The sequence below is a fragment of the Aulonocara stuartgranti genome (assembly GCF_965226115.1).
Source record: "Aulonocara stuartgranti genome assembly, chromosome: 1".
Lineage (NCBI taxonomy): Eukaryota > Metazoa > Chordata > Actinopteri > Cichliformes > Cichlidae > Aulonocara > Aulonocara stuartgranti.
The window spans coordinates 13,817,880-13,838,116 of NC_138939.1; the positions used below are offsets into that span (position 1 = coordinate 13,817,880).

Sequence of the window (20,237 nt, forward strand, 5' to 3'; positions counted from 1 at the left end):
TCTTTTTTCTTAATAAGACATTAATCTTCAGTTATGAGTCTCTTCTCTTACGGTAACTCAGGGTCAGTTGCCTTGGCACAGAATAAGCTTTGCAATGAGAAAATGTCTAAACAATGACTAGAAATATGGAGTTTATATCTTATACAAGAGGTGAATGTATAGCCATGTGACATCACTAAATGTGATATGAAATGTGACAGAGAAACTGAAACACTCATAAAGTAGCAATAAGCACAAAGTAGGTCCAACATGAGGATGCTTTATTGCCCCTTTTCACTCTAATGAGGACTAAAAATTGGAAAAAATTGTGCTGTTCTTAGTAAGATGTTAAAGTTGGAAACAATTTATTGAGCTCATAGGTCAAGGAAGTCAACTTGCAGCCAAAGGATTTGCCTCTTGGCCATAAGAAAGAATGCAATTTTCAGGCTTCACTTTTTGGACATAGATGTTATTATAAATGGTCCTCTGTGTGCGTATTTTCTACAAACATCTTAGGTTACAAAATTTGCACCATTCAGCTCCGTTACAAGTTTATTAAAGTGTTAGATTTATTTCTGAAAATACTGACCGGCAGCCAAGCAAAAAAAAAAAAAGAAAAAGAAAGGGGGGGGGGGGGGGGGGGGGTGGTCCAATATAAAACTAACCCTCTTTCTGAATCTGTATTTTTTTTTTTCTTAAACACACAAAAAATATACTGTGTTAAGTACTGAGTTTGGGGCATAAAACTGACAGATTTCCCCTTGAAACAATGAAACAAAGCAGGTCTTGTAGTTGTGTGTGTATATGTTCATCTAAGACAGCTGGCTGCTGCTGGTAACTTTCTGTAGGAATGAGAGCAGTCTTAAACTTCCTCTTACTGCAGCAAGAAACAGAATAAATATAGTTGCAAGCTGTTGAATTATTCCCTTGAGAAATGTGATTAAAGTGATTTCCCTCTGGTTTTCAAAGGAATTTCCTTCCTTGTGTCATGCCGTGCTGAAGTATTTATATGCACAATTATGCTAACTTAATCCTTAACCAACCACAAAAATTAATATATAATTTGGATGCATCTGGTAGAAACCCAACAAGTGAGATTACCCAGATGGGGCTTCTTCTCCAGGACAAATCTAAATAAGGTTTTTTCAATGTCTGCGTAAATGCATCAGTCTGGAGCTGTTCTATAGACTCTTGTTTCTATTCTCTGTTTTGCTTGTTCCTTCTTTCTCTCTCTCATTTGCCTTTTTTTCTCCTCTCACCCCTTGAGAAGTAACTCAAGCCTTCAATTCTGTTTTCCTCTGTTTATTCCTGCAGCAATATACACACACACACACACTGACAAGAGGACCACCTAGAGTCACATCACGCACTCACTTCAAACCACTCAGGGCTCCACTCGTCTTTGCTTCACTTCATTTCACTCAAAAGTCAGCATGTTAACAAAGGACAGCGGAGGCGACTGCACCAAAATAATAATGGGTACTGCAACCCATAGGCTCCCATTGGGAGAGTTTATTTGTTACATGATCACTTGACATTCATTATTTAATTGGATGCAAGACTCCTGAATACATCAAGAGTTCAAATCAAACAACCCCCTCTTCCCACAGTTTCTATTCACAGTCTCTAATGCCTTTATAGGACATCAATGTTTTGTGAGATGCACATGAGGCATGAAGAGCCGTTTGGAGAATGCAGCACACAATTTAAATATATCCACAGTAGTTGCTCCTTTGGAAGCTCATCTAGCCGTAATGGAGAGAGAAGCAGTTCTGGAAATGGAAAGAGCTTCAGTCCCCAAATTCAGCCTTTAAGCTGCTTTAGAGGATTGCTGGGTATTTTTTTCTCTCCCTCGCTCTAAAACAGACTGCCAATATTGGCTCTAAACCAGAATGGGAGAGGGCAGACTCCCTGAGCTTTCACTGTGCAGTTGCACAGGGCAGAGAAGGGCCAAGCTGCTTTGTCTTGGCTTTGTAATCCACTCTTGGGTGACACGTGACGGCAGAGACTTCTGCCAGTAAGGTGTTGCCTCTCCCTGCTGTACACCCTGCTGTAAGAAGGGTGCACCTGACCTCAGCTGACCAGAAAGGATTTCACTCAGTATTTCACTGAATTAGATGAGTGGGCCTTCATCTGTATGTACTGAATAAGATGTTGGGCTGCTATGAGGGAAATGCAGAGGACAGAAATCTTCCATAAGTCTTTGACTTGGATGGGATTTTAAAGCTGCAAAGCACTTAGCTTCATCACAGTGAAAAGGTTGTCACTCAGAACAGTTTTTTATTGGTTTGCAGTGACCTTTCCCTCAATAGGTCCAATTCATGGATTTAATTGACGTTCAAGGTTATGTAGCAGCCACATGATTTAGTGAGTTTGTTTTGAGAGAGATTTCCCAGACAAGTCAGAGTTTTATTACAGTATTCATCCTCTTTTTTCTAAATACATATGTGCATGTTGATCAAGGTTGAGTTACAAGAGCATCCTCAACTTCAGACTGATTTTAAAGGTATCCATGCAACAAAAGTGTATGCATAGTTGTTTAATTGTGCAGAGTTTTAAACAGTGTTGACCTTACTCACTGGAGTAAGTGGCATAAAAATTGGGTACTTCAAAAAGTAGGAAAGATACACCTTAAAGCCTCATGCTGTTATAAGGTTTTTGTGGGCAAGCATTTGATAAAGATCTGCAGAAATATAAAGTAAATTTCTAAAGCACCAGTATGGTCCCTGAATGCAATTCAGCTGAGATGAATAATGAAAAAAAAATAGCTATTCAGTAATTCAAGGGCAATAACCTGAAGTAACAGGGTCCCTGTTTTTATTAATTTATTTTTGTTTCTTTTTTTATTGAGTGGAGATTGCCCCAATACACACACACACTATCTAAAACACACACACACACACACACACACACACACACACACACACACACACACACACACACATCACCTGCTCTTTAACTATAGTTTAGCTTTTTCACTTGAACTTTACCTAAGGTTATTCACTGTAATTGGCCAATATCACCCACTAGTGGAGAAATCATGGTATCGCAGTTTTTAAGCGCAATTCTATCATTAACCACACGGTGGCAATGTTTAACCAAATATGATTCGACGAAAAATTACGAAAGGTACCGGACAAACCCGAAGCGAACCCCGGAAGCTCTGTTGTTACTGGTGGCTTTCAGCCCGTTGTTCAAACGATGTGTCGCTTGCTGCAGATCCAGCTGCTTTGAGGGTTAAGAGTTCAGCTGAAACGCTACGCCAGAATGTATTGAGACAGAGTTCCCAGGAAAATACATGACGAATATTAAGGTTTGTAATTTAGCTGTCACTCCAAAGGTTTTGTTTTCTCACTCGTCATTCGTATAGAGTGTTAGCATGCTAGCGGCGTTAGCTTATTTTAGTGGCTTGTTAGCAAGCGAGATTTACCAGCCATCCCGGTTGCATGTGAACTGTCAGGCTAGCGGTGCGTGCTGGCGTACGTGCGCGTGTGTCTGTCTGTGTGCGTGTGTCGGTCTGTGTGCGTGTGTCGGTCTGTGTGCGTGTGTCGAAGTGTTGAGTTTCTATCACGACCTCTGCAGGTATTGTAGATCTGAAGATCGACCCCAGTTGATGCTTTTAGCTGGCAGACAGATAGTCCGTGATACCTATACTAGTACGACGAGTTCCACTGATGGCGGAAGATCAATGAGAAAGTGGTTTGTGGTCTGATTAGTCATACCTCTAAACAATCTTTTTGAGTGACGAGACGCCTAAAGACCCCTGATGATGATGATGATAATAATGATAATAATAATAATAATAATATGTATCTGGTCAAACTAGTTTAAAACCAGTAAAAAGTCATTTACATTTCAGTTTAGTTTCTTAAAGAGTAGTTCAAAGTGGTTTGTAAAGGTTTACATGGTTAGTTTTTTGTATCAACGTTGAGGAACTGGTCGTGTTTTTCCCCCGTGTCTATTAATTTGTGTATTTGATTAGTGTTACTATAGTTTGACCACATTGAGCTGATCCAAATAGAGAAGGACTGATTGACCAACTCGGGGAAAAAAAATGTTACTGTTTATATTTGCAGTGTCACCTCATCACCATGACTTGCCTTAATTATGGGTGTGCCACCTGGAAGTAAAAAAACAGTTGTAAATATATATGGCACATACTCTCATTCTGCTATAAGGAAATTAAGCGATGTATAAACTGATCGACAGAAATGGTTTCTTCAATCTGTAATTATGGCCGGTCACAATAAATAAATAAATAAATAAATAAAAATAATAACTTCAGTTCATTACACTCTGTGGAAACTGAACAAATATTTGTGTGCCTTTTGTCTTTTTCAGCCAGCAGTCCACATGTGTATTTCATCCTGAATGCTGGCCCAGGAGGTGCACACCACAGCATGCTGTTGTGAAGCTGGAACATATTAGGTATGTAACAAGAGCAAACAGAGGAAGGACCTTGTGCCACCAGTTTGTCGCTTATGCAAAACCTGGAGAAGTTGCATTCCACTTCTTGGTTTTGGCTGATGAAAAGCGACATTCAGATCAGCAGAGAATATTTGCTTGATTCACTTGCAAACTGGTTTAATTTATGGTATTTTCAATCGTTAATAGCGAATCTGACCTGCAATATTGATGGTGTATGTAAAATGTGACAGTGAGTTGTAATATAACTAAGTAAATCTTCTTTTATATATATATATATATATATATATATATATATATATATATATATATATGTATATATATATATATATATATATATATATATATATGTGTGTATATATATATATGTGTGTATGTATATGTAATTTCCTTTCTTGCTTAGCGTGTTGGGGATATAACAAACCTCAGATTTTATTAGAGGGGATGAGTAACAAAAAAGAAATGGAAAGAGCAGGGGGAAATCTTTGGATCATGAACAAAAATTAAACTCAATAATTCAATCAGATAATGTCTGATTTTAACAGGATTAACTTTTTTAAATGGGCCTTAACTGCTGCACGTGGATATCATGGTAGAGGAAGATGGAACCACGAGATGATATTGTCGACGTTTGCATCGTGATCTTGGTTTCTGTTTTGGTGGAACTGCTACATCCCTGTTGGCATGCGATGACTCAAGACTAGTGTGAGTCCCATAAAGTGATCTGAGCAGAATAGCGTTTGGGTGCTGTTTCTGGTTACAAAGATAGGAAAAGGAGGAGAGAGGACAGTTGGTGGCTGTTGTGTTGTGCCCTCTGACTGGGAAGGGCAGACAGCTGGACAAGCAGCAGCTGCTGCGGCTTAAATGGACCTCCTCTTTATTGACAATGGAAAAATCAATACTCCTTAAACTAGCAAGAGCATTTTTTGTCCTCTTTAGGATGGTGATTTTCCTTTTTGTTTGTTTTTATTTAGTTTAACAGTCTACTGGCAATGCTGTCTGTCTTCACCTGGCCTGTGGTCCTAATGGCATCAGCTTTGTGGATATTAAACTTCAGCATGACTTCTTAACATACAAATGCAATGTTGCCAGTGGTATTGGGAATATGCAATGAGTGAGTGAGTTATTCTTTTAGCAAGTGTAGCTGACTGCTGGTGATTGAGCAGCTTTTCCTCAGTATATTCATCAACTGGCACAAACTGTTTCTCCTGTCATTGTAATTAATTGAAGTGAAGCATGTATATGAGCTAGACAGTCGGTCACTATCAGTTTCTGGGCTGACTTTTTCAGTTCCTGTTATACCCATTATAACTGGGTGGGAAACATTAGCTCAGCTTTGCTATATGAAATATTGCAGTCTATCTATACGAAGGAAGTGCAAAATTCAGCGACACACACAGTCATCTCATAACTGAAGCTTTATTTGTGGTTTATTGTTTTTGTTCCGTGCATCACACTCGGGTCGCTTGATAACAAACTTCCTTTGTTTTAAGATAGTTTTTATATATAAACAAGGTTTAACAACGTGGAGAATTTTATTAACGTAAGACATCCTGTATTTTGTTATTTTGCACAATATAGAAAAAAATGCACTGCTGTAGTTTATTTGGAGGGTTACAATATGCACAAAGTAGTTTCATTAGATTAGACCAGAGATGCTAAACTCATGTTACATCACGGGCCACGTACAGCTCTCTTTGATCTTATAGTGGGCCGCACCAGTGAAACTCCTTTTTGTCAGTGTAAAGAATAGGGCTGCCACGATTAGTCGACTAGTCACGATTACGTCGATTATCAAAATCGTCGACAACAAATTTAATAGTCGACGCGTCGTTTAAAGCCTTGTAAGATCCTGAAAGACGCAGGAATAAGTAGTAGGATTTAAGAGTGTAATAACGGACTGAAACAGAAAATGACAGCACTGCATGTACGAGAATGCCAGCTGCCGTTAAACCTCCAAGAAGAAGAAGCAGTTTCCGATATCGTAGCCGTGTCCAAATTCAGGAACCGCATCCTCTTGTGCCTGCATTTTAAGGCTGATTACGTTACAGCGACACGACAAAGGCTTTTCAAATTCGAAGACTTCTGCAAATGCAGCCGACAAATGTGTTCTACTTTTCCCCAGATTTGAAGGATGGGTCGGGCATATGGCCCAACCTATCCCATAATTCATAGCACGGCTCAGCATATTCCTGTTTCCAACAATGGCGGCAGCTACTTAGTTTTAATATTACTCTTATTATTCTTTCTGGGTCACAAAATAAACTTTGAACATATTTTCAGGCGAGAATGGAGCTATGTGAACTTCAATCATCTGTTCGGCTTATCAAGACACCACATATTTGTAAAAGCGCTCCGACATTATAGGAGACATCTGTCACCCACCAGCTGGATAGCTAGCCGGGGGCAAGGCTCACTGGAGCCCGTGAGAACACCGGACTCCCGGCAAATCGTTTTCAAACCCCCCGCGGTCTTTCGCTACTCAGGTTAAACACGATATATAAGTCACATGTCCAATGGATGCATGATCTGATTAGTCGACTAATCGCAAAAATAATCAGTGACTAGTCGACTAGCAAAATAATCGTTTGTGGCAGCCCTAGTAAAGAACTTTAACTACACATTTAGTCCCTGATATATTTTAATGTGAAAAAGAAGATCTCAATATAAACCATACATACCAGTTTTTCCTCACAATGAAAAAATGCTGCTGTAGTAAATTAAATAAATCTATTTGGGATGATTAAATTGTAAGAAATAAGTGTGTAAAATGCCAAAAAAGTTCTGGTATCATATTGCCCAACCTACATTTTAATTATAACACGAGAGGATTTTGTTATTTGACAGAATGTCCTTTTTTATATAATCAGTTAATGAATTTTTTTTTTAAATTCTGGAGCTACTGGAAAAAGAAACATACTTTTCTATAGTAGATGGCAAAAAACAAACTTTCTGTAATTTAATTTATTTATTTACTTTGATGTAGTATTAATGGTTATTAATGAGGTATTCAGGAGAAGAGCTACAAAAACTTATAAAATTACAGTTAAATGCCCCATATTTATGTCCTCCTTAATATTTTCCAAAGCTGCCAAGCTGGCCAGATTGGAGCCTTTGGCAGGCTGATTCTGGCCCTGGGCTTTATATTTGACACCCGTGGATTAGACACACAAGTTACGACACAATGTCTGTATAGGGACATGAGTGTGTTTTGAAATAATATATAAAACAGCACAGCACATTTACCTTTCTGAGTTCGTGTTCAAAGGTGTATATGTTCTTCTGTTGTGCCTGACACTTCTGATTAAAAAAAGGAAAAAGCTATTGTTCTTGAATGAAAGGAACATCAATTAACAAGAGTGGTTAAAAGTGGCAATTTTACCACTTCTGTGCTTGCACACTGAAAATTAGGATTTCTTTTCACAATTTGAACTTCAAAAACATCACTCCATCACAAACAGTGTGTCTCTGACAGGGCATGATAATCAGACAGGTATGTCGTTAAAGGTAACCTTTAAAAAAATACAAACTTATGGTAAACATTTGTTTTGTGCACTATATCTGTAGCTAAGATATGTTAAAGCAGAGACAGTTTGACCACTCTTACTATCTGAACCAGTTGTTTGCACAAGTTACATATTGCTAGCTTGCGTGACGTAATATTTTATCCATGTAGGATGTGTTTGGAAGAATTTGTGTGTTCTAGCACTTACTCTTGTGTAACAATATAGATAACTTCCCATATTATCAAAAGGGACAATCCACACAGACTGTGAAACATGCACTACTAAAGTGTCACCTTGCAACACAGATTTTACAGAACACCTCTATTATTTTGAACCAGTTACCGTGAAATCACTTTGGGGCTTGAACTGAACTCCCAAAGAGAAAGAGGATGTCTGTTTTCTGGCAGCCAGAAAGGCAGTTTTCAACACTGCAGGGTAAAAACCTCATACTGCAACTTCAGTGAAAGTCACTGTCATGGAAAGGTGTTGAAGGTGCAAGCACAAGCAAATATCACCAGGGTATTCCAAAGACAGTCTGATTAGAAATTCTGCACAAGACTGACTGCTTAGCTTTGCACCACCCTATCTCCTGTCTCATTTTATTTAAATGCTTACCTAAAGGAAGCAGCTAAAGCACCTCTACTATTCACCTTAAGTCAATTCTGTAGCGTGGTAATGAGGAAATAGTGTAAGATTGGTGAGGGTGGCAAGACCTTGTGCAAGGTTGTTCTTCTGGCTGAGTCTTATCACTTTAAGGGCCTTGAATATTTGTGTTTGGTTAGCAGGGGCGCATGTATTCTGTTGTGAAAACTGGACATTGTTTAAATTTTTTTATTCCTCTTGTTCCTTTAAAATGGGATCCGTTCTTTTATTTTAAGAGTTAACTCTTTTCATTTGTATTTCTCTGCTCCTCTGTATATAGGCACGTGAAGCAGACACTCATGTGCACTAAGGATGCATCAATCCCACAGTTTCCCGTCTCCATTTGGCTTTGGGCGTATGCCAATACTGAGTATACTGATCAGATAATAATGTTAAATTAATAATTGTATTCCTTGGAGTCATTCTTTCAGCAATTTATTTGCACTAGTCTCATAACAGCTCGGTGTAAGAGTCATTAGGCTACTGCATATTGGTATAATTTTCCAGATGTGCAAGTTTCTCCTTTCCCTGTTGTTCTTCTGTCTCAATGCAAGCGCACCTCCTCACTCGTGTGTTATGTGTGGAGTTGAGGTGATGAGTGAAAGGTACAAATAGTTGACGACATCATATAACCTTGCCACAAGTGAGACAAAGTTTGCCCCAGTTCCCCCCAGATTTGCTGTCATAGGGTGCTAGACCCTGGATGGATGGAATTGTTTTTCTTCTTCTTCTTCTCCTTCTTCCCGTTTGAGTGTTTGGTGGTTCAAGTGTTCCAGCAATGGTAGAAACACTAGATTTGACCTTAAAGTAAGGCTGTGTGATATTTGTTTTCTCTCTTTTTTTAAATACTACAGAATCTAAAAAGCTTTGTTATATTATTTTGTTTTGTCTTTTTTTTTTTTAACACAAAGCCTACAAGCCAAAGGGAAAATAGGCCCACAAATTATTATTAGCCTTTATTTCTCCTGAACATGTAGCTCAGCTGCGGGATCAGTTTCCTAAAGGTACCAGAATAGCCATTGATTTATCCTGAAGCTGTGGAGATCGTTTCCCCAGCTGGTCCTGAATGTTCGCTTGCGACCTTGAGGAGTACGCCAATGAATCATGCTGAAAGGCTCAACAGGCCCTGAGCTTTGAGGGGGTTGAGTCCAGGGTTGAGCAACATTGATCATATACATACTTTGCCCCATTTGTGTCAGCTGGCATCAGACGTTTGTCCAAAACTTTGAATGTATAAAGTTGCCATAAACTATTAAGAAATGATTTGATTATGTGATTTCAAATTATTTTGGAAAGCACTCTGATCACTAGTTATAATCACTGCTGTCCTAAGGTTTAGTTGTCATTTTACAGATAATCATGACCTAAGAATAAGTACCTTACATTCTTGTTTGATGCTATTTGTAGAACTCTTAATTAACACACATTCCTCATTCTTTTCCCCAAACATTTTACTATTTGTCTCTTTGATGTACTGATTCTAGTTTAAACCGTATTTATTGATTGACTGCTATTACTTTTACTGCTACTAAGTTTGAATGTCTTTCCTCTCTCTAGGGCAGAATGCAGTCTTCAAACCACAGATTACGAGATATGGAGCAGCACCATCCGCTGCTGTCAGCAGGTGGAGATGTCGAGACAGGTAGCCTTGCAGCCGGAGTGATGGTTGGAGGTCCACATGTGGGTCACACAGCAGGAAACCGCACTCTGTGGTTTATTCAGGACAGCTGTGGTATGGTGTGTGCAACCATGACCTGGTTCCTGGTTCTGTACGCTGAATTTGTTGTGAACTTCGTCATGCTTTTGCCTGCCAAGAACTTCTGGTACTCGCTGTTGAATGGTGCTACCTTCAACTCACTGGCTGTGCTTGCGTTGGCCTCGCACCTGCGCACCATGCTGACTGACCCGGTAAGTATGTTTATTACAGTAAGGGTGGAGAAGGCAAAGGTCACTGAAAGTGTGAGAGTTTCAGTCTGATGGCAGTTATTTGTTTTTGCAAACAAACAACATTTACAAATATTAAATAGAACCTGGCTTATTGTTGTAATTTTGCAAGCTAAATTTTTGGTGCTTTAGCTATCAAATCATCTTAATGAAATAAAGATGTGTGGCATGATGCTCAGACTTTGTATAGTAGTCTTACTGCAGTAGATGTTTTGACAGTGAAGCTTACACCAAAAATCACTGACAGTGATACTTGGAGTCACTCACTGATGTAATCTGGGACACTAAGCTTAGGGGTAGTGTGTGAGTGGATGCTGTGCACGAAAGCAGCACAGTGCAGCCTTCTGAACTGAATTTCTGTCAGCTTGTTACTCTAATCTGTTAAGAGCATTTGAGGTTTTCAAAAAAAATGTTCAACTTTTAATTTGGTTTGCTACTGACTTTGCTTCTAATACTTGGCGAATAGTTTAAATACAGTGAAGTCATGTGTCGGGGGGATTGCACGTCTAATACTGTTAGTGCTGCTGTTGAAATGTCAACTGATTCTAACTCAAAGAAACTAAAATGTCTGGTGACAGCCCCACTGGTGCCTCCAGCCCAGTGGCCCTTCCTGAACAAATGCTTAATTGAAATCCACCAAGTAAAACACAGAAGTGTACGCTGTAGTGGAGAAACTGGAGTTTCAGCTGTACTTTCAAGGTCTTAAGGTCATCTGTGTATTTGAGTTTAAGTGTGCGTTACACACTGGGTGTTTCAGTCGACATGCCAAAATGGTTTTGGGCAAGATACTGAACCCCGAGTTGGACCCAGTGCATTCATCAGAGTGTGAATATGTGTGTGAATGTTTGCGTGAGAGGGTGAGTCAGACATAGTGTATAGAAAAAGCTGTGAGTCCTCAAGTAGAATAGAAAAGTTGTGAATAAGAACCAATGCATCTGTTTGTGTCTCAGTTGGACTATTGCCATTTTGGGTTATTAAGATTAATTACTTGTATTACTTTGTACAAGTAGACATTTTGTTCCTTTTATTTATTTATTTTTTAAATTAAAGTATTTTTTCCCCTCTCATAGCCTAGAGACATGACCCCAGCATAATGCATTTATGTGGATCTTTTTAATAAATAGCATGTTTCTTTTTCTGTCTGCCCTTTTCCTTAGGGCGCAGTTCCCAAGGGTAACGCAACAAAGGAATATATGGAGAGCTTGCAGTTGAAGCCTGGCGAGGTCATCTACAAGTGCCCAAAGTGCTGTAGCATCAAGCCTGAGAGGGCACACCACTGCAGGTCAGTCTAACACCATGCATACGCAGCAGGCAGAGCATGAGTAGCATGTAATGAGAACAGAAGCACATTCAGACTCTGTGACTTAGTAATACACAGGCTTGTTGTAGCAGGAAAAATGTTCCTTAAAAACATATTTTATGAAAGGACAAACAGAGTAGAGATGGCACGATACCACTTTTTTATGTCCGATACCGATACCGATATCATAAATTTGGATATCTGCCGATACCGATATGAATCCGATATAGTGTTTTTTAATCAACAAAACTGTTTTTTAAAATATCTTGCTGCATTTTGCAAGTCTGCAAGTTCATACTCAAGTTTAAAACAACAACTACACTAAAGCTATTCTGTTATACCTGTATACAAAAAAAATATTTCATAGTTCAGCAATACTGATCAATCTAATAAACTTAGACCTACACCATCCTCCCTATTCTGGTATTTTAAAGAGTACTTGGCGTAAATATTAAGCAACCTAACTAATAGGGTTCCAACTCCCAGCAACAACAAAAATAAATAAATAAAAAATAAGGAACCACCCCTCACGCGCCACCTCATGATGCTTAATCGACGTAATCAACCTTAATTTGATGCAGTGTGAAAAAAAAAATGCACAGAAATCAATTATTTTTCAAGAAATATTAAATAGATTCAACATCTTTCTTCAACAAAATTGCAGACTGCACAGATGGTACCTTCCCAAAGTAAAAAGTACTATAGCTTACTAGGGTATATATTAGACTTAATAGTCACTATATACAGTAATTGACTTCTATTCATTTTACATCAAATTAAAACTTTGGGTGTCAGATAATTATTTATTAAAAGCTCGACATTTTAAATGAGAATAAGAAAGAAAAGTATGTCTTTGTGCCCCCTTTTCCCTGTTCATGCCCTATCGGCCCCCCTGGCTAAACTTTGCTAGATCCGCCCCTGCACAGTTACCAGCGTCAGCTACATAGAAAAAGATCCTGGTGTAGAAAGAAATATTAAATAAATTCTAACAACAGCTTATCAAGCTTAAACGTTCTGCTGTTGTTCAGCCGCTGGTTTCCTCTTTCTGGTGCAAAGTGGGCCAAAAACAAACAAGAGAGACGGACTCCCGACAGAAAAGCCGATCAGCTGATCATTTAAGCAGTTTCATGATTGAAGTAGCAGCAAGAAGAGGCAGTCGCTTGTTAAGCTTAACGCAGGAATGCTTTACAAACATTCAGAGATGGACTTACACACTTGCTTTACTTCTCTCGGGGATAACTTTGTCGGAGATGAAATGCCAGGTTGCTAGCGAAGCTCCAAATGCTATCCAGACCACCGACAGGTCCGGCATGCCACAGCTGCTCTATCACGTGATGCATACTGCTCTGACATGCTAACGTTCTGAGGTGAGTTACGGCGTGTTGCAAGTTTTGTGAGGTGCTTTCGTGATATTTAATGGATCGGATTACATTTTTTATTTTTCTCCGATATCCGATCCAGTAATTTAGGTCAGTATCGGACCGATACCGATACGTAATATCGGATCGGTCCATCTCTAAAACAGAGTAGCTGATTACATTTGCATTAGCAGTCAGTTTGTCATGAATTAAACTCTCCTTTCTCCTGCCTGCAGTATTTGTAAACGATGCATCAGGAAGATGGATCATCACTGTCCCTGGGTCAATAACTGTGTGGGAGAAAAGAACCAGAGATTCTTTGTTCTTTTCACTGTAAGTACACAGTTGCAGTCGTGAGTTAATCTGTTTGTTAAAGTTACAAAGCAAGTAGAAATGCTCGTTTTACATATGAGAATACTGTTTTTAATCCTCTTAGAAAATTGCTTGTTTTCCACTCATTTTAAATTTAAATAAATACATAAATTATATTTTATTTGGTACTACATGGGAGATATTGCAAAAGTCTTCCCACTTGCTTCATTTCCATGATCAAATAAGCAGCTCAGCTCAGTAGAGATGCACCGCACAGCAGGAACATGCCGACATTAAATGTGCTTTCATGGCCATCTGTGACTCTCTTGACAGCATCAGCACTTCTTTCTGGTTTCGTGTGCTGACTGGAACTTTTTTGAGGGCAGAAACATAAAGCTGTCATATATGGTTGAGTGGTACAAGGTCATAGTTAACTTTCCTTTCAGATTGCCATAAAGGAGAAGTTATCTGTGGAAACACAGGTTCATCATTTAACCCTTTAAAGAACAGCATATCGTATTTGATACATGTGTTTTTGTGAGTTTTTGAGACCTCTACATCATCAGCGTGACTTTTTTTTTTTAACCCTCAAAAAAGAATATAAATTGCATGACACATTTTTAATGACTAAATTGCAAAAAATATGGTTTATGTAGTAAATGTGATATAAATGAAAACTCATAAATATATATATGCAGATTAAAATTTCAAATATTTGTATTAGTGCTGTCAAAATTAACGCGTTAACACACATTAATCCGCCATCACGGTCAACGCGGTTAAAATTTTTAATGCAATTAACAAATGTGGTAGAACCTGTGTTAAAAGATTGAAGAAAACTATTCAAATTCTCTTTGAATTTAAGTATAAATTATTTGTTTCTTCTGCATTTACTTCATTATATTGGATAAATGTCTGTTACAAGCTTAAATATAAAGTTGAAAAAATCAAGTAATCAGGATCAAGTATAATTACAGACAATTTTGAGATTAGTTATTTTTTTAATCTATTAACACCACTAATTTGTATATATTTTGTCTAAATTGTTAATGGCCTGCATTTGTATAGCGCTTTACTTAGTCCCTAAGGACCCCAAAGCGCTTTACACTACATTCAGTCATTCACCCATTCACACACACTGGTGATGGCAAGCTACATTGTAGCCACAGCTGCCCTGGGGCGCACTGACAGAGGCGAGGCTGTCGGACACTGGCGCCACTGGGCCCTCTGACCACCACCAGTAGGCAAACATGGGGTTAGTATCTTGCCCAAGGATATTTGGCATGCAGCTAGGAGGTAGCCTGGGATCGAACCACCGACCTTCTGATTAGTGGCAAGGTTCCACAAACACTCCATTATCAAAAAGTTAAAGATTTCTGGCAGTTCTTTCATGGTTCAGGTTTTAAAGGGTTAAAATAGAAAGTTGTTTTTGTTTTTAAGTCTAAATACTTAAACTTGTGAATAGAGCAGGGCGATATGACCAAAAATATTTATCACGATATACATTTGAAAATTTGCGATAATGATATAACTGACGATATAATTGACACTAGACAAAATACTTTACAACTGCACAACTTTATTAATGTAAAAAAAAAAAACATCAATGTGTTTTCACTTAAACAAGCAGCTGTTTTTTATGTGCATTAAAGTTATATAAAAATTTAACAGCGCAAATGCAAATTCCTTGCTGACAGTTTAACCAAAAGGCATTTCCAGTGGAAATTGGCCGACATATCCTCAGCATAACCATGTATAATATCCACAAAACTTAAAAAGAGGTTATACACACACAATACGGTAATATTATGTTGAAGCACAGTACGTATCACTCTGCGAGGCTCCTGCCTACGATAGCCGTAATGCTCCGACAATCCATCAAGCGGTAGCTTAGCAAAGTCGTATTAAAACGTTTGAAAGATTTTCGAGTGCTGTGTAGCACATAAAATTGTTTCAAGGTCAGTAAACACAACCAGAATTCATACATAAGGCACACAGGATTATAAGGGGCACAGTCGATTTTCAGAAAAATCAAAGGATTGATTTTAAGTGTGCCGTATGTGCCAAAAAACACGGTAATAACGACGGCCCACTAGCATGCGCTACCAAAAATAGTGCTTTGTTGTGTATCTGACGGACGAAAGCCAAACCAGTTCCACACCACTGAAGTCGCAGCATTTTTACAAACCAGTTCTGGTTCATCCGTTTCATTCATCGATCCGTTTTCGCTCTTCTCATTCTCCGTCGCCGCCATGCTTTTTCCGCCATGTGCGTATGAAAACAAAGACACTGCGCATGCGCGTTTTACCCATATTCTATCGCGATATTTCATTTTCTTATCGTTGCCCAACATTATACCGGTATCACCTTGAACGGTATGATCTGGCCCAGCTCTACTTGTGAATGTGAAATTTATAGTTTAAGGCTACATTACTCCAGTGAATGTCAGTAAACTTTTGGGTTGTGAGTGGTTTTGCTTACCTTCTTTGTTTTGTATATGTGACTTTTTTTGTTCTCTTCATCTCTCCATAGATGTACATAGCCTTGATTTCTGCCTATGCCCTCGGCCTCAGTGGCATGCACTTCTTCACATGTATTAAACTTCAGTGGAACGGTAAGGCTTCTCTAACGTAACTTTCAAAAACATGAACACATGATGTCAAAGACATGCAGTTTAAGGCAGAAATACAACTATTAGTACAAGTGGTTGAAACTCCTTAGAGACATGAAGAAAAGAAGCAGAGTATGGAAATGAAAGAGATTTTTATCCTGTTGTCAGAACAGCTGCTCTGCACAAGTCATTGAAGTTGTGCGGCAAAGCCATCATTGAGCTGTCATCCATCACTTCCCGCTCCCTTGTGGGTCTGTCTGTAAGAGTGAACCAGAAAATGAAGATAATATTTCATTCTTCAAATTCTAGCTTCTCGTCGTCTCTACAGGATAATACTCTGACCTCCCAAAAAAATACAGTCTGCCGTAGCAATTGTATTGTAGCAAAGGGACTATTTTAATGGTCTGCACTAGATTTTATCCAGTCACCTATGTGACTTTTAAACACCCAAAGGGAAGACATTTACCCTTTTAGAATCTGTCCTATTTTAAATGTATTGTTATTTGATTGGCATTTTATATTCTGTTTTACTCAGTTGTTCAGCGCACTCTGAAACCTCTAACTTTGTTCCTCTAACCAGAGTGCAGTGAGTTCTCTCCGGGGGTGTCTGTGCTGCTGCTTATCTTCCTGTGTCTCGAAGCCATCCTCTTCCTCACTTTCACAGCTGTAATGTTTGGTACGCAGATCCACTCCATCTGCAATGACGAGACGGTCAGTATCTACTGCGCCATGCAAGCTTTGTTCCTTTCAGCAGTGGAGGGATTAAATGTTCATGAATCGAAGAAAGAAGTCATAGACTAATTTTATCAAGTTGTTACGGTGTCATATTCCTGCCTCAGCAATGTCATCTCATTGGTAATCATGATCATTCGTTAATTTTAATCTGTAAAAGTCACAGGAAATTCACCTAAAAGTTGTGTACCGAGATAGCAGTGATATATTATTTATAAAATAATCAACTGAGACATTGTTCAGGCGTACATTAAATTTCTTTAGCTATAGTAGTAGAATTAATATGCAATGACTTTTGTTCTAGTTCTCTGCATAAATGTTTGTGTTAGCATGCTAATGAGAAAGGAAATGGACAACTTATTGAGGATCTTTCCTTTCTGGTGGGTTCAAATGTGTTGCAGGAAATTGAACGTCTTAAAAACGAGAAACCCACTTGGGAGCGTCGCATGAGATGGGATGGCATGAAAGCTGTATTTGGGGGTTCGCCATCTTTGCTGTGGTGCAATCCGTTCACAGGCCTGCGTCTGCGGCGCCTAATGCTGTTGACCCACGGTCGCCGTGGTGGGTCTGAGTTTTCTGTCTGAGAAGACTGCAGACTGATGCAACTCACCGACACCTCACCGTGTCTGGTGTGGTGGAAAAAAAGGATTTCTTCTATGCCCTCTTCGACTGGAGCTACCATGAACCTCCGGCGGCGTCTTTCCTGAGTAGGTGACAAAACATTCTGCAGTAATGGGACCCAAGTGTATCACAATCACTACTGAGAGTCTGTGTTGTCTATCACATGCTGATGTGGATCCAACACATGTGATATTGCTTTGCACAAATCAGATGAACAACTGGATTTTTTTTTGCAGGGTGGGCAAAATGAGGAGCTATGTGGTTTGTGTTGTTTGGTAACGCATGCAGTACGTAACTCAAGTGAGTCTTTTTATTCCCCACCATCCAAGATGCTGTTTGAACTCAACTAATGCACCTTGGGACACAACTTGAGTATGTTTTGTTTGCTGTGCACATGAGATTGGAGAAAAGTCTTTGAATGTTTTTTTTTTTGAGGGATGGATCAACAACGTCTTTCATCATCACTGGAGCCACACAAGTGGGTCGAAATGGAAAGTGCTTGAATTATTTTTCTTTTGGCCCAGACAAGAGAACCACTGACAGGGGATTCACAGTCAAGGACATGCACTACTTACATGACACTTGAGGAAAAAGCTTGGTTATGGAGCACAGTGGTCATTAGAGTTTGAACTGTGCTGCATGTATAAGGCTTCATTCAGCATCTTAGTCTGGAAATGAGGCTTTAATCATCTTAACAAGCTACCATGAACACAATGCTCATTCTTATCTAGGAGATGGCTTTTTCTATCTCTTCATCTCTGTTGTTTTTTGGGATTTTTTTTGTTTTGGGTCCTCGGGATAAAGTTGTTTAGGTTACTCGAGCTAAAAGAAATTTATTGGTGAAGCTTTATCACCATGTGCACACCTCAGCAGATGACCATGACTCACAGGAGACGACTACTGCTAGTCTTCATTTGGACAAAACATTTTGTAATAATTGTGTATGTGTATCCATTTCCATCACTCCTACATGCTGATCAACATCTCCTTATCTCTGCAATCAGTTAAACAACAGGACAACTGATGGCTGTGCTTTCATGATGAAGTGAATTAGGCCGAAGACTAAATGTTACTAAGTTTGCGTTGTTTAATACTTTCATGTTTTGTTTTGTTTTTAACCTCTGTGTGGGAAATCAGAGGGAACTTCTGTGTAGTAGGAATTTTACTATATACAAAAGTTATCGGAAAAGTCTTCACAGCATTTTAAACCCTAAAAAAACAACGTTATAAGCCCTCAAGACAGAGCCGAGTCTCAGACATGGTCACTTTACATGCTCCTTGGCCACCGTGTGTAACAATGAGTTGAAAAGGAAGGTTTGAAACGTTAGCACAACCTCCTTTGGGTCATTGTTTTCACATTCTGATCGACTGTGCAAAGCTCCATTGTGAAGTCAGCTTGTAGATTTAAAAAGAGTGCTTTGCTGAAAAAGACTGAGGTACCAGGCTCACTATACGAGCTTTAATACGGTCTCGGGGAGCTCAGCAGAGGCTTGTGAGGCCTTTTTTCCTATTACTGCAAAAGTTTCAGGCATGTACCATCTAGTGGCAGGACAGCAGCAGACACTTTCCCAGTGTTATTAGAACACTTTGCCATGCCTTTGAAACATCAAATCAATTGAATTTTTGAGATTGAAAGATATTGTGATTTTTGAAAATGTCAATTTTGTGGCTGCCACTCTCCTAACTTCACTCTGCCTAACTAACGAGTTTGTTGGCACCGGATGAATGTGGCTTTTCGAATCTGCAGTTTACAGTCAAGTCCAGATGCACAGGCTGGTATTATCAAAGTATTGTCAAGTCTAGACTCTTAAAGTCTAATTTATTTGCTTGCTGAACAATATTACTGCTGTTTGTTTTCATCTGTGGTCGTTAAGAAAAGGAACTGTGCCCACTGTTTACAATAAATAATATCTGATGCTCTATGGCTGTAATGTTTTGAAAAACATGCTGTCATTAGAATGGTATTTGACAGCACTGTCATCAGAAGGGTCACAGCACTGAAAGCTAATTAATATCAGGGGATTATTTTAATGCTGGCCTCATTTCTTATTTGTATTCTGCTGGATTTCATATATTTCCTATTTAAACATTGCTTTACTTTCACTATATATAGATCATAGAACATTCAACAAGTCCTTAACATGCTAAAAACTGAAAACTGTTAAAAGTTAAGCTTCATAGAAAGTAGAAAATGAAAATTTTTATAACTGAAAGAAGTTTAAAATTTGCCAGAAAATAATACTAAAATTCCCATAGTTTAGTCTTGCACGCATATATGTTGCTAATCATGCAGCAGCTGAATAAATGTGTTGCAGGAAATGTTAACGAGTCCAATAAACTATTATGTCATTAGATAAAAGGCAAATATCAAAAGAAATAACAGTTCTAATGCAGTGCTGAACTGTAAGTTGTAGTTGTTGTGGGTACAAAAACAAAAGTAATTGCAGATATTGCTGTGTCAAAGCATTTGAATTTGATTGGTATCATTTGGGCAAGATTGATATGGTCAAGTATTTGACAATAGGATGTCCTGCTCCATGACCGAACTCTTAAACTGTCTCATGTCTTTTTCATATTTGGTAACAGACTCGATGAATGCTGAAGGACTACACTGATAATCTCTGCTTTCTGCTGTATGACTTTAAAAAGCTACAATCACCACAGGAAGATGAATGTTGAACAACATGCAAAGATGCTTAAACCAATACAACACTATTCTGTCAATGCTTTTTTTTTTTCTCCTCACAGTAGTTGGCAGTTGAAGCAGAGTCCTGCAGAATATAAAGGATAGAGAGAATTTTGTGTTG

The 20,237-nt window shown here is 38.7% G+C and overlaps 1 protein-coding gene across 2 annotated transcripts; it reads left to right on the plus strand.

Annotated features, from left to right (window-relative positions):
• Window positions 1–3,123: 3,123 nt before the first annotated feature.
• On the plus strand, window positions 3,124–19,350 carry zdhhc7 (zDHHC palmitoyltransferase 7). Of its 2 annotated transcripts, XR_014276647.1 has the most exons (9): window positions 3,124–3,292; window positions 4,321–4,407; window positions 10,110–10,460; window positions 11,654–11,778; window positions 13,391–13,487; window positions 15,999–16,080; window positions 16,658–16,788; window positions 17,211–17,516; window positions 17,667–19,350. XR_014276647.1 is itself a non-coding variant. In XM_082532049.1 (8 exons), the coding sequence occupies exons 3-8, from the start codon at window positions 10,116–10,118 to the stop codon at window positions 17,391–17,393; spliced, it is 963 nt and encodes a 320-aa protein (XP_082388175.1). In that variant the 5' UTR covers window positions 3,124–3,292; window positions 4,321–4,407; window positions 10,110–10,115; the 3' UTR covers window positions 17,394–19,350. The 2 variants fall into 2 exon arrangements, 1 of the variants encoding a protein (XP_082388175.1); XM_082532049.1 differs by having other exon boundaries at window positions 17,211–19,350.
• The last annotated feature ends 887 nt before the right edge of the window (window positions 19,351–20,237 follow it).